The 22,610-nt window shown below is 44.1% G+C and overlaps 2 protein-coding genes across 2 annotated transcripts; one reads left to right on the top strand and one right to left on the bottom strand.

Moving 5' to 3' along the window:
- Window positions 1-268: 268 nt before the first annotated feature.
- Window positions 269-4,592, bottom strand: LOC308113372 (U8 snoRNA-decapping enzyme). The gene is made up of 4 exons (XM_080469628.1): window positions 4,283-4,592; window positions 4,072-4,112; window positions 2,275-2,521; window positions 269-2,194 (listed from the first exon to the last, which is right to left on the bottom strand). Exons 1-4 carry the CDS (start codon window positions 4,412-4,414, stop codon window positions 1,946-1,948), a joined length of 669 nt encoding a protein of 222 aa, XP_080325754.1. The 5' UTR covers window positions 4,415-4,592; the 3' UTR covers window positions 269-1,945.
- A 1,955-nt stretch (window positions 4,593-6,547) lies between these two features.
- Window positions 6,548-20,741, top strand: gss (glutathione synthetase). Its single transcript, XM_080470397.1, has 13 exons — window positions 6,548-6,803; window positions 7,446-7,587; window positions 9,641-9,786; window positions 10,370-10,445; window positions 12,672-12,811; window positions 13,031-13,147; window positions 13,254-13,334; window positions 14,436-14,513; window positions 14,602-14,671; window positions 15,148-15,342; window positions 15,470-15,551; window positions 16,110-16,299; window positions 19,973-20,741. The coding sequence occupies exons 2-13, from the start codon at window positions 7,456-7,458 to the stop codon at window positions 20,094-20,096; spliced, it is 1,431 nt and encodes a 476-aa protein (XP_080326523.1). The 5' UTR covers window positions 6,548-6,803; window positions 7,446-7,455; the 3' UTR covers window positions 20,097-20,741.
- The last annotated feature ends 1,869 nt before the right edge of the window (window positions 20,742-22,610 follow it).

Genomic DNA, 22,610 nt, shown 5'->3' with positions numbered 1-22,610 from the left:
CATAAACATCATTGATGGCATGCATCTGACGCTCCCTCTGACTCAGATCAATGAACTTTATATCTCCAAGAGAAATTGTGCCGCCGACATGCCGACTCTTAAACCCGCTGAGTCAGTTTATCAATAGAATTAAAGGCTGGATGTGTTACAACATTTTACAACGCAACCCACACATAACAGAAGTAATTGTTTTTTGGAAATAAAGAGGAAAGGTTCAAGGTCATCTTGACTCCATGTCACTCAGGAAAACACATCAAGGCAGAATCTTGGGTGTAGTTATAGACTTTTATGGAATTATATTTTTTACCACAAATCTGAGCACATAGTGTAAAATTTAAAGCACAGCAAGAAAAAAACAACAAAATAACTATGTTGTTGTAGAGTAAAAAAATTATCTGAAACAATTTGACCAGCTTGATCCATCTGGGCACTTTTCAGATTTTATGCTTGAATGTGATTTATCCCTTTAAAGAGGACATATTAAACAGCTTTTCAAAACTTTCACGTGGTCTCGTTGGTCCAAAAACGTTGAATTCAAAGTTTATTGCCCCAAAGCCCAACCCTAATGATTAAGCTGGTAGAATGTCCGTCAAAGCGAATAAACTCGGGATCGTATACATAAACCGAACGCATAATATGAGAATAAAGTGTATATTTGTCGCTTAAAAAGTGATCAAAACAAAGCTAAAGCCACAAACTATCTTTTAATCCAGCATTTTCCACCGGCAATAGACCGGAGATCCGCCGTGTTTTTCTTTCCAGCCCGGAGGAAAGTCGGCAGTCACGTGACCTGACGTCGTGGCCATAGGAAAGGCTGAGGAACTGAAACGTAACCTCACTACTTCAGAGGGCGTTTTGTGAGATGACGACGTATGTGTGCAGTGGACCCACGTAGGTATTGCACAATTTGGTGTGAGACGGGGTTGCAAATCAGGCTTCTCCTTTATTTTCCCCCATTTGAACATTGGATCATAGGAGCTGCATTCAGAATCTGCTGTGTCTGTGTGAGCTGGACTGGCTCCGCCCGCACATGCCCAGCTTGGGAAGAGGAAGTACTTCCTCTCGTGGTGCCATGTGCCGGAGCAGAGCTGCCTGATTGTGGGAGGAGTCAAAGGGAGGGTCTACCTTGATTGGGATTGGCTAAACCCCTGATGACACTATATAGGGTTTCATTTCTGATTGGCTGGTCGGAGCAACACACTTTTTATAAACTGAAACAAGCCAGGAAGAGAGAGGACAGACTGTCTTCACTTCTGGGACGTCAGTCCAGGTATGGGGACGATTATTACTGTTGGAAAATAATTAGAAAGTGAATTTAGCATGATATGACCCCTTTAATACAGAGTATTCCCCTAAAAGAAAACACTGTGGCAGATATTTGAACGTCACCTTTGAAATGAGCAGTTTCAGAGATCTAAATGTAATTAACTACATAAAAACAGTTTCCTCAGAATTTTGGCAAAACAAATCTTTTCACAGTCAAACCGTCACGGGATGCTTCTTCTTTTTTATCAGCGTTGTGTGAGTCAGTGTGGAAGCCTCTGGTTAGAATTTAAAGCGTCACCATCAAATCATTCCAATATAAACATTAAAAAAAAAAAAAAAAAGGTTTTGATCACAGCGGCATATAAATGAAAGTGAATTAAATGTATTTATTTTTTGCGCTGACATAAAAACAGCAACGTGACGCTTCAAAGGAGTCCGAACGACGGGGGAAATCTTTGTCGTGATGGAAAGTGTGAACAACTATTTCCATAATGTTTGGCCCAAAACTGTTTGATGCACAGTTTGCAATTATGAGTCACGAGCTGAGAGTCAGCATGACTGTGTGTGTGTGTGTGTGTGTGTGTGTGTGTGTGTGTGTGTGTGTGTGTGTGTGTGTGTGTGTGTGTGTGTAGGATTAAGTGTGCGACTGATTGCACAGTCAAACTGCACCAACAGTGTTTCAAAGCCGCTGCCCCCCCCGGTCCTCTATCATCGCCAGAGCGGCCCGCAGGTCCTCGCTCGAGCGCTTGTGGCCTTGCAGAGCGTGCGTCAGAGCCTTGTACACCTTGTGCGCGGGGACCAGGTTCAGGCGCAGGATGGCGTCGAGCAGCTGGGAGCGAGCGTTGCCGATGAACGTGTGCGACAGGAAGGACCCGAGGCCTCCTCCGGACCTCAGGGTGTAGAGCGGGACCCTGACCGTCCCCAGGACCTGCAGGAGGACAGAAGCCGGGCGGTGAGGACCGGAGCGCGGCGCCCATTCAAACTGCCTGTTCTCCATGACGCCAGTACCTCCAGTCCGTGGTCCGCCGCGGCGGATACGGCGGCGAGCTCCGCCTCCTTGATCTGCTCCTCCGTTATCTTCTTCACATAGAAGTGAAGGATGAGGGAGGAGGAGGAGGAGGGGGAGGAGGAGGAAGGAGGGCCATAGCTAGCATTAACGTGATCTTCCTCAGATACAGGTATGGCCATGCCCACCTCCTCCAACAGCTCCCTGGTAAGCCCCGCCTCCAGCGTCTCCTTCGAGGGCTCAACGATTCTGAAACGAGGGCGGTGCAGGAGGGAGGTCAGAGGTCAACACGTCACAACACTGAAGTAGAAACACGACTCCAGCAGGACGGCGCTGCTGAGGCTGCCGGCGACGTGGCGACGCCCGGCGAATGGACAGCCGGACGGCTTCTAAAGGCGGAAACTAGTTTAGCTGTAGCGGCGAGCGACCGGTGGCTCTGCAGCCCCACAAAACTCTCCGCATATAACCGTTTTCTAACGCTTTTAATCCATTTGATCGCCAGACTCATTTTCAGTAAGAATAATAGTACCGCCTATAAATAAAACAGCCACCTACAAGTAGAGCTCGCTGACTCAGCACTTTCCTTTAACTGTTGTATTTTCTTCCCACATTCTTCCCTCTACTTAAGTAAAGACCATATACTAGCGTTTATAGATATATATACAGCCACAGGCTCGAATCGGGTGTTAATTACAAAAGAATCATTCACCTCACACACCCGTCCAGTAGCTACGCTGAATCTGCAGTAGTAATACACTACATACGTACAGCAGATATTATAGGCATCGATTTATATTTTTGTCCGTGGGTGCACCAATAATATGAATCACCCTACCATCATATAAAATCACATAGTTATAAACAAACTAAAGCCTTCTAAGAGTCGGATTTATGTAAAGTCATCGGTGCTCGAGTCGTAGAATTCTCAGGATTCGATTCCCGGCCGAGGCAATACTTTGTTTTTTCTTCCAAGAATTCATTCAAATATCTTTGTTTCATTTTTGTTTATTCTATTTTTTCTATTATTTTGATGGGCTGGCCGCCGGCGGGTGCTCGAGCTGGGATAGTTTCCGAGCAACGCTGTGGAAAGTCCCTTCCACCAGTACATCTGTGGATCAAATACTACGACGAGCGGCGTTGGGAGGGATGCTTCGTATGACTCAGACGACTCAGACACCCGGTTCACTTTGACGGACGACTCGAGTCAGTGAACTACTTTTATTCCCATGAAAACATCCCCTTCTTTTATTTTGAAATTTTATACTTCTACATTCCAATTTTTTTTTTTTTTTTTTCATTTCACTGTAACTCAGAGCTGCTTGGAGATACTCTGTTGAGAAAATTCAACTATGCCTAGAGGAAAGAGTAGATGAGTATTTGTCTTCACTCTGCTCTTTCTTACAGATACCGTGTACGACGTGGGAGGAGTAAACCAGCTCACTCCGAATCCTACTGGACACAGTCGCCATGAAAGAACGCGACACAGCTGCCAGCTCTGACCACCGCTCCCATTCGCTGACAAAGACTTCCTTTGTTTTTTACAAAATGTCACCATGAGTTTGGAGAAGTGTCTCGGTGCCCCGTTACGCAACTCCCTCGTGCTGGCGAACGATGCGGCGGAAACTCTGGCGGCGACTGAAGCAAAATCGCAGAGAGAGAGAGAGAGAGAGAGAGGTAGAGAGAGAGAGAGGCCTTTTAGAAGGTGGCGTGTGAAGGCGGGATCTGAGCCGGGAAACGCTGATCTGTGACGTGAGCGTAACCTGTGCAAGGAGGAGACGAAAGCAGGTTGAAAGACTCACCCGCCAGGGAAACCCAGCAGGCCGTCAAAGCGAATCTGCATCTGTGGGAAGTGACAGAATCTGTGACACACACACACACACACACACACACACACACACACACACACACACACACACACACACACACACACACACACACACACACACACACACACACACACTGGTGCAAACACACAGTCAGCAGAATGCATGCCTCCACACACACACTCACCAGTACGACATGTTTGATGGGGAATCTCCCAAAGAGTTGAGCCTTTGTGTCGCAGTAGAGCATCACATGGCAGGCGTGCCTGGAGTTCGCGCACGCCAGCGCCTCCTCCCTCGACAGATGTCCGCTCGCCATCTACGGGCCTGCACGCGACACACACACACACAGAAATAAGGAGGCAGCTCAGCACACTCAGCAGCTGCCCTCGAGCCACGGCCAAACAACAGTCCGACTTGTCCTTTCTGTTTACGTTTCCTCCCTCAAACTAAACTGTGACCTCCTGACCAATCTGAAGGCCTGGCAGGACTCACATGGGGGACGCAGGCAGGAAGCTCCAAGGGAGAGGTGTGGTCAGAAGGGCTTTGGCTCCCTCTGCTGGTGTGGAGGAGGTGTGGCCCTGGACTGAACTTCTTTATAGTTTTTTTTTTCTTCCATGTGCTAAAACACAATTTTGCAAACTTAATACAATTGACAAAACCACACACCCAAACTGCAAAATACCTCATACATCCTGCAAAATAAATCACTGCAACCGAAACTACATGCAGAATTATCCAAATCAAACTTCTGTCCCAAGTGGCACACACCTCATTCATATTACCTGATGTTTGTCTAACCAACTACACACTGTTGGGCTTAATGTAAAGCACTCTCATCTTTAGTTTGTAATACTAAAACAGTTCAAATTTTAGAAACTTCTTCAGATTGTTCACATGCGCAGAATGTTTGCAGATACACACATGCTGTTAATACATTTTTTTTTTCAAATTTTCCACCAAACATGCCAGTGCATACCTCCCACCGCCATGCTGAGAATCACTCAATATGGTGTTTTCCAGTACACTGGGAAACCATGTTCCACGTACTGTATTGCAGTCAATATTGGACTTACATCCACATCCACGTCTGAGTTCTTTGTTTCTTTGAGAGTTTCTCTCATAAGTCACATTGTAAAGTAGTTTCATTCTGATTTGTTTTCACTTGAGAATCAGAGCCAATGGACCGACTGACTTGTTCGATGTTGTTGAACATGGTGTTGTCTTAGATGATGTGGCTTCAATTTCTTTTAGTCTGATTTCATTATTTTCCTAAACCAAATTTGCAATGGCAGTTATGTGTGTGTGTGTGTGTGTGTGTGTGTGTGTGTGTGTGTGTGTGTGTGTGTGTGCGCGCGCGTGCATCTTTCCACGTGTAAATAAAATTAAAATACTGTTAATTTAAAATCAGTTTGTGAATATAAATGTCCTGTTTTGATTTTGTCGTTTTTTTAGATACATAATCTCACTTCACACAAATATTTCTATATATATATAGTTTCTTTGTACACGAGGATTAGGACTTTATCTCATATAGCAATCATAAATATAATTGTATGCAAAAGAATGCAAGCAGCAGTTGGGGTTTTCTTTCTCTCCATGTTAAACATTTGATTAACATTTCTCTTGACAGCAAACAATTTGTTGTAAACTATTAATAAACATTTTAATTTTATTCTCCTCAGGAAAACAAAGGAAAGGAAGATACTAAATTGTAGCTGTAGAATTATGTGTACATTCATGCATGTCATGTATTGTCTATTTAATTATGTATACATGTACATATGTAGATTATTGTGATTTATCATCATGTACTTATCAGTACTAACATTTTGAGGGTTTTTTTCTCTTATGGATGTTAACAGAGGGTAAGCATTTTTCAATGTCCTTGGTTTTTTTTTTTATGAAGGAAAATTATATATATATAAAGAAAATTGGATGGTAACTTATGACATTACATAAAATACATGTCATTTGAAGCTACAAAGTCCTGCCCGACGTGTCTAGAAATACATTGTATAAAGAGGTTTAACATCATGTCTGTAAAAGGGAGTCATTAAATCACTCAGAAAGGTATTCTTCTTCTTCTTCTTCTTCTTCTTCTTCTGAGTTTGGCCTGTTATTCAGTTGTCTACAGTCAAATTCAACATAAAAGTGGATTTGTATTTGTATTTTTTTGATTTAATAAAAAATAAATAAAATACAGAAACTGTGTTGCTGCTGATGAAAACACACAAACCGTATGAGACGAGGCTTCATTCTGCCTCCAAAGCGTTTGTACCTGTACAGGTGAGTCTGCTGTATCATTCTCACTCAGCACTTTCACTGCGGGGCCACATTGACATTTTCTCTTCCGCTTCGGTGACGTTCGGAGCGCTGATTGGCTACTCGGTTGGCCTCATCCAATAGGAAGCCTAAACAGACCCAATCGAACCAATCACCGTGGGCTTCTGCTCTGATTGGGCGGGGCTTACAGAGGCTCCTATGTTTTCTCCCGGTGTGAGCGCATATAAGTCACAGGTCGCCTCCTTCTCGTCCCTCCGTGTGTTAGAAGCTTTTAACCTGCAGCCCAGGGGCGACCGACTGCCTCGTTCAATAAACTCCAGCCTGCGTCTCTGAAGACGATTCACGCGAAGCACGAGTCGCTGTCTGTGGAAGCCTGTCAGCTCGAACGAGTCCACCGTGGGACGCAGCTGTAACTACCTGAGGTGAGTCTATTCGTTCATTACAAAACCTCCAAACATCTTTTAGTCCTCCTGGTGATAATGTTGTCTCTGTTGTGAGTCTCAAAATGAGCACTGTGTGAGTACTTCTGTGTTATTCCTCTTGAGAGAGCTGGAAGTTGCTGTATTTCAGTAGTAATAGGTTCCTGTAAACTCTCAGGTTAGTTTCTGTTTTGAACCACTGGTTTGACTGAAGCTTTTGTCTCCTGCAGTTTAAACGCTGTAAATGTGTGGATTTGAGTTGATAATACACTCATACTCCAGAAGATGGCTTCTGTTCAGGATTGAAGCAGATTCGTTCAGGTATTGGAGGAAAGGGAGAAGTTAAACAAAGTCCAGTCAAGAAGCCTCACAAACACAAACATATCTGGACTGTGGAGGGCAGTTCTAATGCAGTGACCGCACGAGACACCTTGGGTCAGAGGAACCGAATCAGGCTCCTCTTTTTACACGAGACAGTTTTGCATTTGATAATAATCCAAGTCCAGAGTCAATGATCCACTTGTTGAATTAAATCCAAAGTCGCAGCAGCGTCCATCAGGAGGTTTTGGAGCGTGTGCTGAGCGGAGTCACAAAGTTAATGACGTGCAATTCAGCCCAGACTTTGCTTTGGTTTTCACATCGCAGGCGACCCAGGATGGCCCAGGGGATACCGGACGAGGTGATGATGAACACCGCTCTGATCAGAGACTTGGCAGATGTGGCGAAGGATGCGGCGCTTCTCCACGGCATCTTGATGAGGATCCAGGAGAGCCCCAACTCCTCAGAGGTACTCCTACAGCAACGCATGCTGGAACGGCGGTCAAAATGTGCAAAGCTGATGACCTTCTGGCTGTGAGGTCAGAGTACCACCCACTACACTGCCGAGCCACTGGAAGAGTTGTGATGACATGAAAGAAGTAGAGACTAAAAATATTACTTATTTTGTCGAGAGACTCGTTTTTTTTTAGAAGTGATTTGATCGCAAGTGTAACAGAGATGAGTTAAAACAATAAAAATAAGCCTCAGAGCCAAAACCATCAAGTGTAACCGTTTAACTCAACAGTGATCCATGTTCTTCACCGCTGAGGTGGACCCAATTGATTTCAAATTAAAAGTACCATACATGAGGAGATTGACTTTAAATGCCTATGCATTAACAGCATTAGGAAGTCTGGCATTGAACAAAAATCACTACTTGGTGTGACTCAAAGTGTGTGTGTGGAGAATTATCCTCATTAGTTAACGCACATGTCAGTTGTATCAACCGAGACACTGGGAAGCTTTTTGCAAGCGCCCTGGACACGGGAACTAAATATGCAAATAAATAAAAAATTTAATGTCGATAACTTTCCACTTTAAAGGTCCCATATTCTAAAGTCTTTTTTAACAATTTCACGTCGGTGTCAGAGGACCAACAACCTCATATTCAAAGTGTATTTCATCAAATACAGTCCTGAATGTCATCTTCTTGGTTTTTGTCTCGTTCCTCCTCTGAAACTCTTCAAACTGCACCAACCTGCTTGAAAATTGCTGCATAAATAACATTCGACTGATCAAACCTCTGATTAAAGATCATATATTATACAGTTTTTCAACAATTTCACTTCGGTGCCATTTGTCCAACAACATTGTATTAAAGGGTTTTCCCTAAATCCAGCCTCGGTCCTGAATGTCATCCAGTCTAAAAGTCCCTCTACAGAGAACAGGGTGTTTCTGTGTCGGTCCACGTCTCCTCAAGGCCCGTCTCGGGGAGAAGAGCTTTCCGGTGTTTCAGATGAACTGGTTTCCCTGTTAACTGGTGACCCTTGTTGCTGCTGATAACGGAAGTTAAAAACCCGACAGAAATCCGTAGGTGTCCTGACGAACGACGTTTAACAGCATTTACAATGAAGTTTCCAAGTGTCGTACCTTTTTAATATATGCTGTTACGAGCAACAACGATTGAAGCTAAAGGAAATTGGTCACCATTTAACAGGGACACCAGTTGACTCGAAACACTGGTACTCTGTGCTAATGTTTACGGTGGAATTATCGCTATGACTCATATAAACGCTGTCTTTGAACCAGAATGTGACTGAAGGAGAGAATCCTGAAGATGGGGAGTTAAAAATATTGTGTGTTTGAATATGTTACTTAGTTTGGTTGTATGTGTCGTTAAAGCTACTACCAAGTAGCTAACGCTAGCTCCTGTAAGGGTAACTTATGGTTTTTCATATTATACTGAATTTATTCAGCGTATCAGTGAGGCAGAGCTCCACTACTAGAGGGAGTGGTTATTTCCCTGCATGATGTCATGAAGGGAAAATCTCTGAATCACCTGTATGAGCACACATTTGCTAAAAAGTGGAGCAAGAAAATGAGGGAGATGACAGACTTGCTTCACTTCTGCGGCCTCATACACAGACTATGAGGACACATTTTACTCTTCTTTAAAATCGTTATAAAATGAATTTAGCATAAATGTGATTACAATATGGGACTTTTAATCATTGCTCATTGAGACTGACACACAGACTATAACTCAGGTTTTAAAATCCTCCTCTGAGCGTCGCCCTCAGGTTCCCGTCAGTCTGAGAGAGTAAAGCAACACGTTTGAAGTTATGGCCGACTACCTTTCAGTCCTTCACACACGCTGCTGCACACCAAACAGCCATGTCAGGAATTTGTTGGGCTCCAGCCGCAGGATTCAGGGAACGTTTGGCCTCGAATGTGAATTTTCATTCCTCGCATTCTCCCGTCCATTGTTTGGTTTGTTGATGAATAGATGTTTTTTTTTGTTTTTTGTTTTTTTTTTAATGTCAGCATTCTCTTCTCGTAACGTTGCACACGTTGTTTTTCAGCTGGTGACCTTCGCTCCATTCACGCTCTTCCCCTCGCCCGTGCCCCGGTCCATCTTCCTCCAGGCCCTGGCGGTGCAGACTCACTACAACACGCTGGTGGACCGGATCTGTCAGGACGTGGACTTCCTGCAGGAGGCTTTAGCCAGGCGAGTTGTAGCGACAACCAACACTGTGCGAAAACCTTCCGCCCGAGGCTCTGCTCTCATGTTCTCAACAAACCTGTTATTATGCAGCCAGAGGTCAAAAAAAATAAAAAAAACACACAGTGCAAACTTCTGTAATACAACTTAACCTCTAGTTTGAACCGTTTTGATTAATGAAATGCTGCTGGTGGAAACTGCAGCTGTCCATGTGAGAGAAAAACACAATGAGCCACAGTTTAGATTTAGAAAAACAGCACTGGTATTTGGAAAAACAAAACGTACAAAGAAAGTAACGTCTGCTCACATTATCGTGGTTTTACCGGCTGTCCCTTTTAACATGAAGCTGGGAACACAACAAAGACGGTTGATTGAGCGCAAATAGAAATGAATATCGAGATCTGCAGGTCGTGTTTACTTCATCCCAACGAGTGACCTTTGGCTTGGCCCCGCCCCCAAATGCAAACAAGCCAATAGCATTCAACTACCAACTGGCCGGACTCAGACCAACATTCTCCTCTCCGTAGAGAAGCATTGGAGTATTACTAGTATTATTATAATAATAATAACGGTGGCATTTGGTTGACAGCACCATCGCAGTGGATGATTTCACGGCGAGGCTGTTCAGGATCCACCAGCAGATCCTCAAAGAAGGAAAATCTCAGGTACGTCTTTCCAACTGCTTTTAAGATTGAGTGAAGAATTTGACGACGGGAGTAAAAGAACACCTAGTTAAGTTGCAGCCTCAGTATTCCAATCCAATCCAATCCAATGTATTTATAAAGCACTATTAAAAACAACTCAGTTGACCAAAGTGCTGTACAACAATATAAAAATACAATTATAAATACAACAATACAGTGGCAGCACAGAATACACTTTGAGCAGTAAAAGTCAACTTCAACACTGGTTAAAAGCCAAAGAGAACATGCGTGTTTTAAGATGTGATTTAAAAACATGAAGGGAGTCAGCCTGTCTAATGAACAGAGGAAGCTCATTCCACAGTTTGGGACCAACCACAGAAAACGCTCGGTCTCCTCTGAGTTTGCGATGCGTCTGGGGGACCGAAAGCAACGCTTGATCAGCTGACCTGAGTGAACGTGCTGGGGAGTACGACACAAGCAGGTCGGACAGGTAACGAGGGGCAAGGTCATTAAGACATTTAAAAACAAATAACAGAATTTTAAAATCAATTCTAAATTGCACTGGGAGCCAGTGCAGAGAAGAGAGGACGGGTGAAAATATGATCATATTTTTGTGAGCCAGTCAAGAGGCGCGCTGCAGCGTTCTGAACCAGCTGCAGGCGGGTCAGTAAGGACTGGCTGATGCCGGTGTACAGGGCGTTGCAATAGTCCAGCCAGTTGCAATAGTCCACCAGTATTCAGTGACGGTTGAGGAGGGAACTGTGCGTACTATTGTAGCTGTGTTGTGTTTCTGCCGGCGGAATCCAGGATGAGGAGAAGCACCAGCAGGGCTGCTCCAAATTCATGGTCAATTTATTTGCAATATGCCGCATTTTCTGGACTCTCGGTCACACTTTTTTTTTAAGTTGTGTAGCTGGTTGTGTTACTTCTAATTAAGAAGTGACTCGTATATCAAAATAGAATGGTACGTTGACAGCAGGATAATTATTGTTGTTCTCTTGAGTTGTCCTTTAACGTCGCGGCTGACGGCTGTAATACAACAACGACACAAGTTGGCGCGGTATTCTGTGCCGACGGCTGTGTACTCCAGCTAAATGGGTTTATTGGTGAGCTGCACCTCGTCCTATATACTGTACATAGCATAACACTGCAGAAAATAGCAGTCAAACTGTGTTTTTGTACAGAACAGGGCTCTGCAGCCGCGACGACCAAAACACACGCTTGTGTGATTTTCCACCAAATCAAATTTACATGTTCAACTTTAAAAACAAGGTGGACACAGCTTCTGAAGTTTCATGTTTGCAGCAATTAAAAAAAAAAAAAAAAAAAAGTACAAAAACTATCTTATGTTGTGTTTGTGAAGTTTCAATTACAATCAAGGATGGTAAACATTTCAGCTGGTTTTGTGCCTGATTTCTGTGGTTTATATTGTTTTAAGTTTGACATTTTAGAATCGAATAGAAATGTTTTATTGATCCCAGAGGGAAACTCCTTCAATAATGAATAAAGCTGAATATCAAATAAGACGGGGTGAAAATGGGAAAAAGCCATAAATATTGGCATGTTCAAGGTTTAACTGTGACTAAAATCAGCACTAGGAGGATGGAATTAATTAAATCACAGCAAACAGTATTTACAGGGAGGAGTTATAGAGTCTTATTGCCACAGGAAGGAGGGAAGGACATCATTTTATCTGTTTTCTGAGTTCTTTTATTCTATTTTTAAGCTTCTTTTTCCATTTTAGAAATTTTCATTTATTTTAAAGTTGTTGTTTTTTTTAATCCAAGAGATAAACGTCAATTTGAAAATGACTGGCTTGTAAATAAAATAAAAATAAGATGAGAATTTTGTTAAGGTATGATTTAGAGAAAGCGCCTGGGAGCCGCGGGTTGCAGGCCCCTGGTATAGCGCTTCCCTCCCATCAAAACAATAAAATGTAGCGCGCATTGCAAAGACGCAGAATTAAAAAAAAATATTAAAAACTATAACTGCGATACAGAAAACTACAGCTGCATAAAATATACAAACGCAGAAATACAAGTTTCTCAGCTGGACTATTAATAATCCAGATGAATTTGTCTCCTCTTCATCCTGTTTACGTCCTGTTAGCTTTCGGTTTCTCCACTTGTCGGTTTGCTCAGTGTCGAGTTGATTAGTACGAAGAACATTTGTCCCGAACACAAAAACAAAGATTTCCTGTTGCATGAAACAAAAGTAATCCGTACTAGTTGTCCTTCTCCCCGTCAGTCCGTTACGTTGGGACTCAACCGCTCTGACTACATGCTGGACCAGGGAGAGGACGGGACGCCGTCTCTCAAGCAAATTGAGATCAACACATTCGCTGCCAGTTTCGGAGGCCTTTCGTCGCGCACGCCCGACGTACACAGGTAAATGATGCACTAACTTATGAAGACGCTCCTCTTTAACCAGGTTAAAGCTCGAGCTTCTGCAGACGGTTTCCCTGGCGTGGCAGTGTGTTCTGGGTTTGAGGCCACGAGGATTTAAAAAAAAAAATAACAAGCAGCGATGGAAACCAGACATGGTCACAAAGTGAAGATGGACAACCCACAGTCCTCAGACTGGTGTGCTTCCTGGTTAATCCTCAGACACGTTCTGAAAGTGGCCGGCAGACTGGAGGAGAGCCAGCGCGTCCCGGACAACAATCCTGCAGCCGGTCTGGCCAGAGCCATCGCCACGGCCTGGGAGCTCTACAGATCAGACAGGTGACGCCCACATCGAGCCATTAAATCCACATCCGCTCCACACATGACGGCAGCAAATGTAAAGACACTTTATTTTGTTATTACACTTGCCTCGGTGTCGTTACAGGGCGGTTGTCATGTTCCTGGTGGAGGAAACCCAAAGGAACGTCTTTGACCAGCGGTACATTGAGAATGAGCTGTGGAAGAGGTACGCCTGTGTTCAGGGAAATCAAAGCCCCAGTGGAGACGTCCTGGTTTCTAGTTGTGGCGTTGAGTTTGTGTGGTCACCGCTTCATCCACGGGAGACATTTCTCCAGGTTTTGTTTGGGTTTTGGAAATGGGATTACCTCGAATCACTGACATGAGCCCCAGGAACATCGTTTGAACATTAAATGACTTAATCAGCCTAGAAAACAACAAAAATGTCACCAGAATGTTTGTCCAAGTCCGGGTAGCTGAACGCTAGTGCTTCATTTGTGTTTGGGGGCGGGGCTTAGCCAAAGGTCAACTGTATTTTACAAAGAAAACTGCTCGTATATAATCTCAAATTACTGTTTATTATACTTTAACAATTGAAACATGAGGTTCAAAATTAAAGCTTTAGATCCTGTGCTCTGATAGATTTCAAACTTGGTAAATAAAACACTGATACTTTTGATCAGTATTTTAGACAGTAATGTTAGAGAAATAAATCATTGTGTCATTAATGACACGAGTGAAACAAATAAAGTATTACAGGGTGACTTCTGTAAAAAATAAAATAATTTAAAAACAAGGTACAGAGTGTAGTCTCTAAAATACTGACCCTGGTGTAATAAAACCTGGATGATGCCCTGAGCCTGATCACGCCTCATCAAGACCAACATGGTAGCACATAGTGACGTTGTGAATGATGGACAATGGAAATATAGACAGAAATATATCCACTATGTCAGGCTGCACAATGTAGTAAGAATGTTGTTGGTGATTACTGTGTGTGTGTGTGTGTGTGTGTGTGTGTGTGTGTGTGTGTGTGTGTGTGTGTGTGTGTGTGTGTGTGTGTGTGTGTGTGTGTGTGTGTGTGTGTGTGTGTGTGTGTGTGTGTGTGTGTGTGTGTGTGTGTGTGTGTGTGTGTGTGTGTGTGTGTGTGTGTGTGTGTGTGTGTGTGTGTGTGTGTGTGTGTGTGTGTGTGTGTGTGTGTGTGTGTGTGTGTGTGTGTGTGTGTGTGTGTGTGTGTGTGTAAAATGTTTACATTAACAAACATCATTTTGTACGTCACAGTTTTGCCGTGTCACTAATAACGTGACGACTTATTTTCTCTGCTTTTCAGAAACATTCACACAATCAGACGACGGTTCGACGACGTCTATCAAACTGGATCTCTTGACGAGGACAAGAGGCTTTTTGTGTGAGTCTGCTCTCCGCTGCCTCCTCCTCCGTTTAAAGCTGCAGGCGGATGTGACCTGGACGTACGTCTGCCAACCTTTTTGTTTCAGGGATGGAAGAGAAGTGGCCGTGGTTTACTTCAGGAACGGTTACATGCCTCAGAACTACACCTCTGAGCAGGTGAGGACACACTGACGGAGTAACCATAGCGACGGTTTAGGAGCTGCACACATGGCCAGTGATGCCGGTAACGCGGTACTCTCATATGCCCAAACGAACACACACACACAATGCATGCAATCTCTGCACGCTCATCTGACCCGCCCCCTTCTCCACTCTCAGCCAATCACACAAAAGAATCGGAACCAACAACAATAATCACTAAACCATATCATTGCAACAAGAACACAACTGCAGAGATGTTCCACTATTTTTGTCAGTAAAAAGATGTATTGGCAGGAAGTCGTCGTCTCCCCCCCCCCCCCGGTTCCCTTCCCGCTTCAGAAGAGGCAGTCAGGAGCAGACAGGAGTCCCAGGTTGTTGGACATGTTGCTGTTGGAGGAACACAACAGAACTTTCAGCCACAGGAATAAAGAAAACCTGCCGGAGGTTCTAAACTTCCACCACAACAATTTAGAGGTGAATGTTCTCCGCAGACGTGGGAAGCTCGTCTGATGATTGAGCGCTCGTTGGCCGCCAAGTGTCCAGACATCAGCGCTCACCTGGCCGGAACCAAGAAGGTCCAGCAGGAGCTGGCCAGACCGGGAGTCCTGGAGCGGTTCTTCCCCGACCAGCCGGAGGCGGCGGAGCAGGTCCGAGCCACGTTCGCCGGCCTCTACACTCTGGACATGGTGGGAAAACGGACACGAGTACCAACGTTGTTGTTTTGGTTCTGGACTTTCTGCTCTGAATTGTGTCCAGAAACGGTGAAAGTAGCAGGAAGAGGCGTGAGTCTTTATCTTGGTTTGTTCTCCTCAGGGCCCCGAAGGGGATCGAACGGTGGCGATGGCTCTGGCGGCTCCAGACCGGTTTGTCCTGAAGCCCCAGAGAGAGGGAGGAGGTACGGAGAGCATCCGGGTCAGACGGACCATAATATAGCTTTTTGTCATTTAGAGTCAAAACGGAATATATGATTTAAAAAAAAAAAAAAAAAAGTCCTAAAACCTGAACTCTACAATCTGAACTCTCATCAGTCTTTAAATCAGTTTTTGGTTTCTAGTGTCTGGACTCATCTAAACGCAGTGGAGTCGTCACCACGTCAATAGAAAATGAATCTCTAGTCGTTTTTTTTTTTTTTTTTTTTCCCTTCAAATAAGAAATATTGCACAGCTGAAGAGCTGAAACCAGTTTTTTCTTCTCGTGCTGAATTTAACAAATTAACAAGCTACTGAATGAATTTTTAACGGGTCAGAATCTAACAGAACGATATCGTGCAGTTTTCTCCACCTGAGAAAAACCACCGCCACCACAGGAGGTTTACAGGTTATTATTCACTCTGTTGGACCTTTTACCATCAAACACACAGTTTCAGCCTAAATCCTCCATTGTACTCAGACGATAGAAGTGGACGTCCACTGAAGACTCTTGAAACAGGAAGACATGTCACTCCTGCCTTCAGGTAACAACATCTACGGGTCGGAGCTGTGCCGGGTCCTGGAGGGACTGAAGCAGAGCTCCGAGCGGACGGCCTACATCCTGATGGACAAAATCCAGCCGGCTGCGCTGCAGAACTACTTGCTGAGAAGAGACGCTCCTCTTAAAGTCAGCAGCTGCCTGAGTGAGCTGGGGGTCTTTGGAGCTTACGTAAGGTAAGAAATCATCTGTGTGTTGCTGCTTCACGTCTGTGTTCGGACCGTCGCTTCTCACCTGAGGCGGAAAGTTCAAGTTTACCTTAAGACCCAACAAGCAGCTTTCACTCGGTGTGTATAAAGAGCCGCTTTATTCACTTTGAATCGAGTTTAACTGGAGCCGCAAGACACATTTAACCTTTAACATGAGGCCAACCGCTTCTAAAGTTCTGACGTACAGGAGGCACGTCGCTGTGCACCGACAGGATTTAACTGTTGACGCAGGTTAATGAGCGACAACCTGCCGAACGCGGCCAGCGGACCGCTTCTCCTGGCAAATTTCAAGACGAACACAAGATTTTATGGCCTCCCCCTTCCCTGTGACTCGGACACGTTTTTAACTACACCCCTCAATGAGCGGACAGTCCTCAAGCTTCACGTTACACCAGGGGAGTCAAACATCAGGCCCGTGGGCCAAAACCGGCCGCAACAGGCGCCAATCCAGAACCACAAACCACCGAGTGAGCTGGTTATAGAGGATTTAGAGGATTGTTTTTTATTTTATTTGGACATTTCACTGTATTTTTCACCAGAATGTTTAAATAAATTTGACCTAAATGTCGCGATTGTTATTATTTTACAGGACTAATTGTTTGATCTTGTAAAATTATAGACAATTCCATCACGTGAACTGTGGCCACAACAAAACCAAACTTTCAAGAGTAAATTCAAAGGTTATCATGGCAATATTTTAAGTAAAATTTTATTTTGTATTTTTGTCTACATCTTTGTGTGTGTGTATATATATATATTGTATACAGCTTTATATTGGTTCAGTTAGGTGCTTATAAATAAGTATGTTTCTTCCATAACATATTTGGTTTGTTAAACATCAACTCGTCCTACAATTTATCACAATATAGTATTTAGTCGTACACAGTGTAGTATCTAGTAATTCATTAGAATACACCATTTGAAGTCTAGTTTTTGAGGGGAGGCGCCCAATTAGTACGGTTTGTTCTTCATGTGCCATCCGTCTATCAGGCGGTGCTCCTCTATTGGGAACTACACCATGTAGAACTTTGGAGAAGTCACAGAACAGACTCTATGAAACACTGAAGACCCCTCCACGGTCACACGCGGAATGAAACTGGCCTTCAGAATAATATTCACAGTTCATGTCGAAGTTCTGGTCGAAGTGGATCTCAGGATCAAGGTCATTTTCTATTTCATAGAGCTTATGGTCTTGAAAGTCAGAGGACTTAAAATCAACCATATTTCTAGCAAAATAAATATGTGACGTCCCCCCATTGTTCCAGCTTGTGATTCATTAGTTTTTAACGTCCCTGGCTGTCATCACTCTGGCCTCTTCTGCTTTGTCGGATCATCATTTTAAAGTTTCTTGTCCAAGTGTCTTGAATCTGCTTTACCTTTTTCAGGATTCTATCTTCATTTACTTAACCCCATGGTTTGTGGTGATGGCCAAATAAAGCTTTGTGCGCCACTGTCTTTATTTTCTGAAGCCACTAGATGGCGCTGTCTGTTCAACAAACGTTTGAAGACGCGCTCTATAGCCAGTCTTTCAGCTTCTATGGCGCTCTTGACTCCACTAAGAGCGCCATCTGGTGGAGTCAGAAAATATAGAAAGTGGCTCATGAACCTTCATTTTTCCACCACTCGTGGTTTGTCTCAAGTCCAGATATCATAATGTCCTTTATCCTTGTGTTCTGATCCACATCATCCATTCTTCAATTCTTTTTTTTTTTTGTTGGTCTTTTTCTTTGAGCACAGCCTTCAGCTGTTTCACTTCTATTCCCTCTCTGTTGCTTTGCCACCTTAAGGCCGGCACACGCTACAGCATAATCGGGCAGACCTTAGGCCCCGTTTACACGACCACGAATTCGAGTGTATCCGCAAATCTTTCTTCACTTTTGGGGGGTCCATTTACACGACACCAGTTTGAAGATGCACTGTTTCAGCAAAGTTTTTAATCCGGCTCCCAAGGTGGAAAGATTCTTTCATGGCCACTATTCCCTCCTGCAGAGACTGATGGAGGCTACAGAGCCTGTTACTGCACATCTCTCCCCCTCCCTCCTGCTCCTTCAGTTGTAAACAAACATGGCAACCGCGTAGTGGTACGACCCGCGGTCTATATTCTAGTTTTATCGTCCAGATCTGTAGTTTAATAGTTGAGACTCTCCCTGATAGCGTCCGATGCATCATCAGTCCATGCGGATGTCGGGTTCTCTCCATTTTCTTCACGTTTACAGTGTTTTGTTCTCTGCACACGTCTGTGTAGTTTCATTCCAAAATCAAGCAACAGCGCCCTCCAGTGGCCCGGCATACTAACTACATCGTTGTCTCTGTGTCCGCTGCTGCAGTGGAAACGCACTCCTTTTGTTTAGCGGATTAGGTGTTGCAGGTGTACCCAGGGCCTTAGTCCCGATCTCTCCTCCCAATCATCGGGAGCACAGGCCTGATTGTCGGGTCTGATTCTCCTGTGGTGTGTTGAGAGCGACTTTGTCGGGTCTGATCTGCTCGGAAGGAGAGATCGGCGATAATTAACTGGAGGAATCCTGTAGTGTGTGTGTGTGTTGTGTGTGTGTTGTGTGTGTGTTGTGTGTGTGTGTGTGTGTGTGTGTGTTCTGCTGGAGAGGAGCCGGGCAGCAGGGTGTGTGACGTCACGAGCACCGGGATGAAAACCAACCAGGCTGAAAGCATCACTGCTGCTGCAGCCAAAACCAGAAAGTTCCAGACGTGTGAATTCCTGACTTCATGTGATTTAGACCATATTAATTCATTGGACACTATCAGCAGACCTGCAAGGCACCGATCGCTGTTTCACTTTATTGTTCCTCACTGCTCTTCTTTAACTTTCAACTCAGTTTGTTTTGAGGCTGTTTTCCCCGTGTGGATGCATGTTTCTGTAGTTCTGTCAGGCGTGAGCATTATTATTATTAACCTCAGTATTACAGAACAACCCCCGTGGAACAAATCAAGAACAAAAACATCCTTCAAAGCCACAGTGACGAGGATTTTGCACTCCAAGTACACCACGTGGGCGGTGCAATCCGTGCACCAATCAGGATATTGTATAAACAGGCAGGCCATTTTCCAAGAGTTCTGATTGGTCGGTAGACGGCGCCTTCGTTCTCTGCTCCGGAGTTAAACATCAGAGTGTTTGGGTGATTTCTCCCAGTAAGAAGTGAATCTGCTTCGCAGGACTGAAATCCCAGAGTTAATCCCAAAGTTTTCTCCATGAAAGAAAATCCTGAGTCGTCACATCAACCCCAGGTTGATCTGTAGAAACGTGTTTGTTTGCATCTCGATGCTGCGTTTTACACTGATGTCACGTTTGACTATGCGAGATTTGGAATATTGAGCGTGAAGAACATAGACCTATACACATAGTATCAGGCTCTGCACCATAGACTTCTATAAGTGTGTGTGTGGAATCTTGATGGGTGAAGATTTTAAAAATCCTGTAGTGTGTGCCAGGCTTCTATACTTTTCTGAAAAGGCTCATGGAGCCACTACAGAAGGACTAAAGAGCCGCAGACCCCTGGTATACATGCGCCACGTGAACTAATTCCACTTCATCTCCAGCTTCAAGTCTTCAGTTTTACATTGAAGAAGGTGTGTATCAGTTTGTTTATCCTCCTTCAGCCTGTGTTTGTCGTCCGTTTCCCCTCAGGAAAGGTGACTCCATGGTGATGAACGAGTGTGTGGGCCACCTGCTGAGGACCAAGAGTTCAGAGCACGAGGACGGCGGCGTGGCTGCTGGAGTGGCGGTGCTGGACAACCCTCTGCTGGTCTGAGACGCTGGAAACTGTCTGATACGTGTGTGTCATTATTCAATGACGGCCTTAAAATCCTGCTGTCACAACAAACATCTTCGTATTTCTACAGTATTTTCTCATTCACAGATTTTATATGTGTACGTTTATAGTTTTATGATGTTCAGGCTGGATGGCTGCTATGACACACACACACACACACACACACACAGCCCAGTTAAAATGATTGAAGGGGACCTAACATGTATAATGAAGAACTTGTTAAATCGGTGAAGTTCAAACAAATAAATCCAGGATGTCTTTGTTTTTTTTAATGTGAAGCCTCGAGTGTCACAACAGAAACGTGGACATGCTGCCATCTTGTGGTGCTCATGAGAAACTACAACACAAAAATTTTCAAAAGCAGCAGATTACTGAATTCTTTTTTTTATTTTAGACTTTGCAGGAATGACTCAGCTCCACTTCATCCTTCAGAAATTCCTCTGACCTTCCAACACATGAATAATGAGACTCACTGTTCTTATTGTAGGTAAAGGTTTTATTTCCCATCTTGATTGTATGACCCAGGGCTGCAGTGATAAATGTATTTCTGACCCTCTAAAGTTGTCATCATGGTCAAATGGAGTCTTAAACACTGAAAATTAAAACTGAGTGAATTCAAACAGCATCTCTGCTCGTCCTCTCTCTCTTTTTATCATTTGGTAAAAAAAGTCCATTTAAACAGGGAGAAACCTGCAGAACCAGACTGAGGTGGAGACTTTCTGCTGTTCCGGTTTGGGGTGAGGGGACAGAAGGAGAGAAAAGCAGAGGACAGACGGAGAGCAACAAGTAAACGGACCTAAATCCACTCACTGCAGACTGACGGAGGGAAAATGATCCAGGGTGTCCTGAACCAGCCCCTTCATTGAAAAGAAAAGTCTCCAGACGAACTGTAAAAGTCGAGACTGTCGGCCTCCTCAACTGAAACTGGGAGCAGGTTCCACATGGGAAGAGCCTGAAAGCTGAACGCTCCTGTAGATCCCTCCAGGAAGCGGCACTCTGAGAACCAAGTGTTCTTCTGGGCTGATCTGAGACGAACGGCTCTTAGAGATACGGTGCGAGAGAGAAAAGCACAGTCACCACTTCTGTACTTGGTTTATGAGACCGCAAGTCGCTTCTGTTGGCCCGACCTGAGAGCTCTGCGTGGGGCATAAGGGTGAAGGAGGGTGGGAATATGAAAAGGTGTTTGGTGATATAACACTTTAAAAGTTTGCGTCAGTGTTTTAAGAGGAACACGAGAAGCGATGGGAGGCCAGGACAGGGGTGACGTGGGATCTCCGCTTTGGTCCTGTTGGAAGACGAGCAGCTCGTTGGGAGTGTTTGAAGGACTGACTTCAACAGATAAATATGGTATTACCTTGCATTTTCAGAGAAAATCGACCAATTTAGAAAATAAACCGGATCTAAACAAGCTGCAGAAACATTGAGGTCCTGTTTACGGAACCGCCTTTCAAGTTACGGAAGCGTTTTGTATTCACGTAAAAAATTTTTAAATGTACGCGTTTTTTCTGAATTAATTAGATCATTATCTCATAATGATGATTACAAAAATTAGAACAAATAATTCGGCTCTTTATTTCTGAATTTAATATAATGGTTTTCTGAAAAAATAAAAATCTGTTCTGTTTTTCTGAATTGATGAGATAATTATCTCATCAATTCAGTAAAACAGAGTCCGTTTTTATTTTTTCATGTGAATGCAATCCACTTCCGTATCAAGTGAACATGACGTCCGTTTATACAGAATTGCTGAACACAACGCAGTTAACATGCCAGACCACTGGTTGGCGCTGTTTGTTGTTTTTGTAATGAAACCACACGCGAGGCAGAGAACAATATAAACATTAGCAATGGAAAGTACACGGACATTGTAGTGGACAGACGGACAGTTGGATTGTTATTACAGTGACTGTCAACTATAAAACCACCAGGAGTCCCAGGAGAACATGGACCGGGACACTCTGGAGGACACTCTGTTCTGATTGTCCAACAAAACACAAGTAAAGTTTTCCATTTTCACATGATGAAAGTTTTTTTTTTTCTTTTCTTTTTCAAAATCACTACATTCTCTGCAACTCTGGAGCTTTTCTGGAGACTTGACTGGATTAACGATCCCCGGAAGAAGACGGTCACGTAATGGCAGCAGCGTTGCAGTTACACTCTTTGTGACACTAGATGGCAGCAGAGTCGAAGGTATTTTCCTCAGGGAGTTCAGCTGAGCTGAGTTGAAACCAGGTGACAGTTCATGTGGGTTCATGTCCAGTGCAGCTTCTGTGTGGATCCATCGTCATCCTGGCTAATGCGTCTCTGAGTTAATAATGCTGCACACATGCCCAGGCCTGTTCCTGTAGCTTTAACCAATGCCGAGTCTTTGTTTACTTCCTCAGCGTAGATCAACTGGGCTGTTTTAAAGCTGTTCGGACAGAAAATACCCTCTGTGGGTGGACTATGATGACGCTAATGACGCAACAATTCAAATGGCGCTCTTCATCGTCA

Source organism: Lipophrys pholis, assembly GCF_963383615.2.
Source record: "Lipophrys pholis genome assembly, chromosome: 8".
Lineage (NCBI taxonomy): Eukaryota > Metazoa > Chordata > Actinopteri > Blenniiformes > Blenniidae > Lipophrys > Lipophrys pholis.
This window is presented reverse-complemented; position numbering and strand designations above follow the sequence as displayed.

Coding starts and splice junctions, on each gene's coding strand:
- LOC308113372 (XM_080469628.1), bottom strand. CDS start 4,414: ATGGCGAGCGGACATCTGTCGAGGGAGGAGGCGCTGGCGTGCGCGAAC. Junction 4,113..4,282: donor CCATCAAACATGTCGTACTG/GTGAGTGTGTGT, acceptor CACTTCCCACAG/ATGCAGATTCGCTTTGACGG. Junction 2,522..4,071: donor CTGCTGGGTTTCCCTGGCGG/GTGAGTCTTTCA, acceptor CCCTCGTTTCAG/AATCGTTGAGCCCTCGAAGG.
- gss (XM_080470397.1), top strand. CDS start 7,456: ATGGCCCAGGGGATACCGGACGAGGTGATGATGAACACCGCTCTGATC. Junction 14,672..15,147: donor AGAACTACACCTCTGAGCAG/GTGAGGACACAC, acceptor TGTTCTCCGCAG/ACGTGGGAAGCTCGTCTGAT. Junction 16,300..19,972: donor GTCTTTGGAGCTTACGTAAG/GTAAGAAATCAT, acceptor GTTTCCCCTCAG/GAAAGGTGACTCCATGGTGA.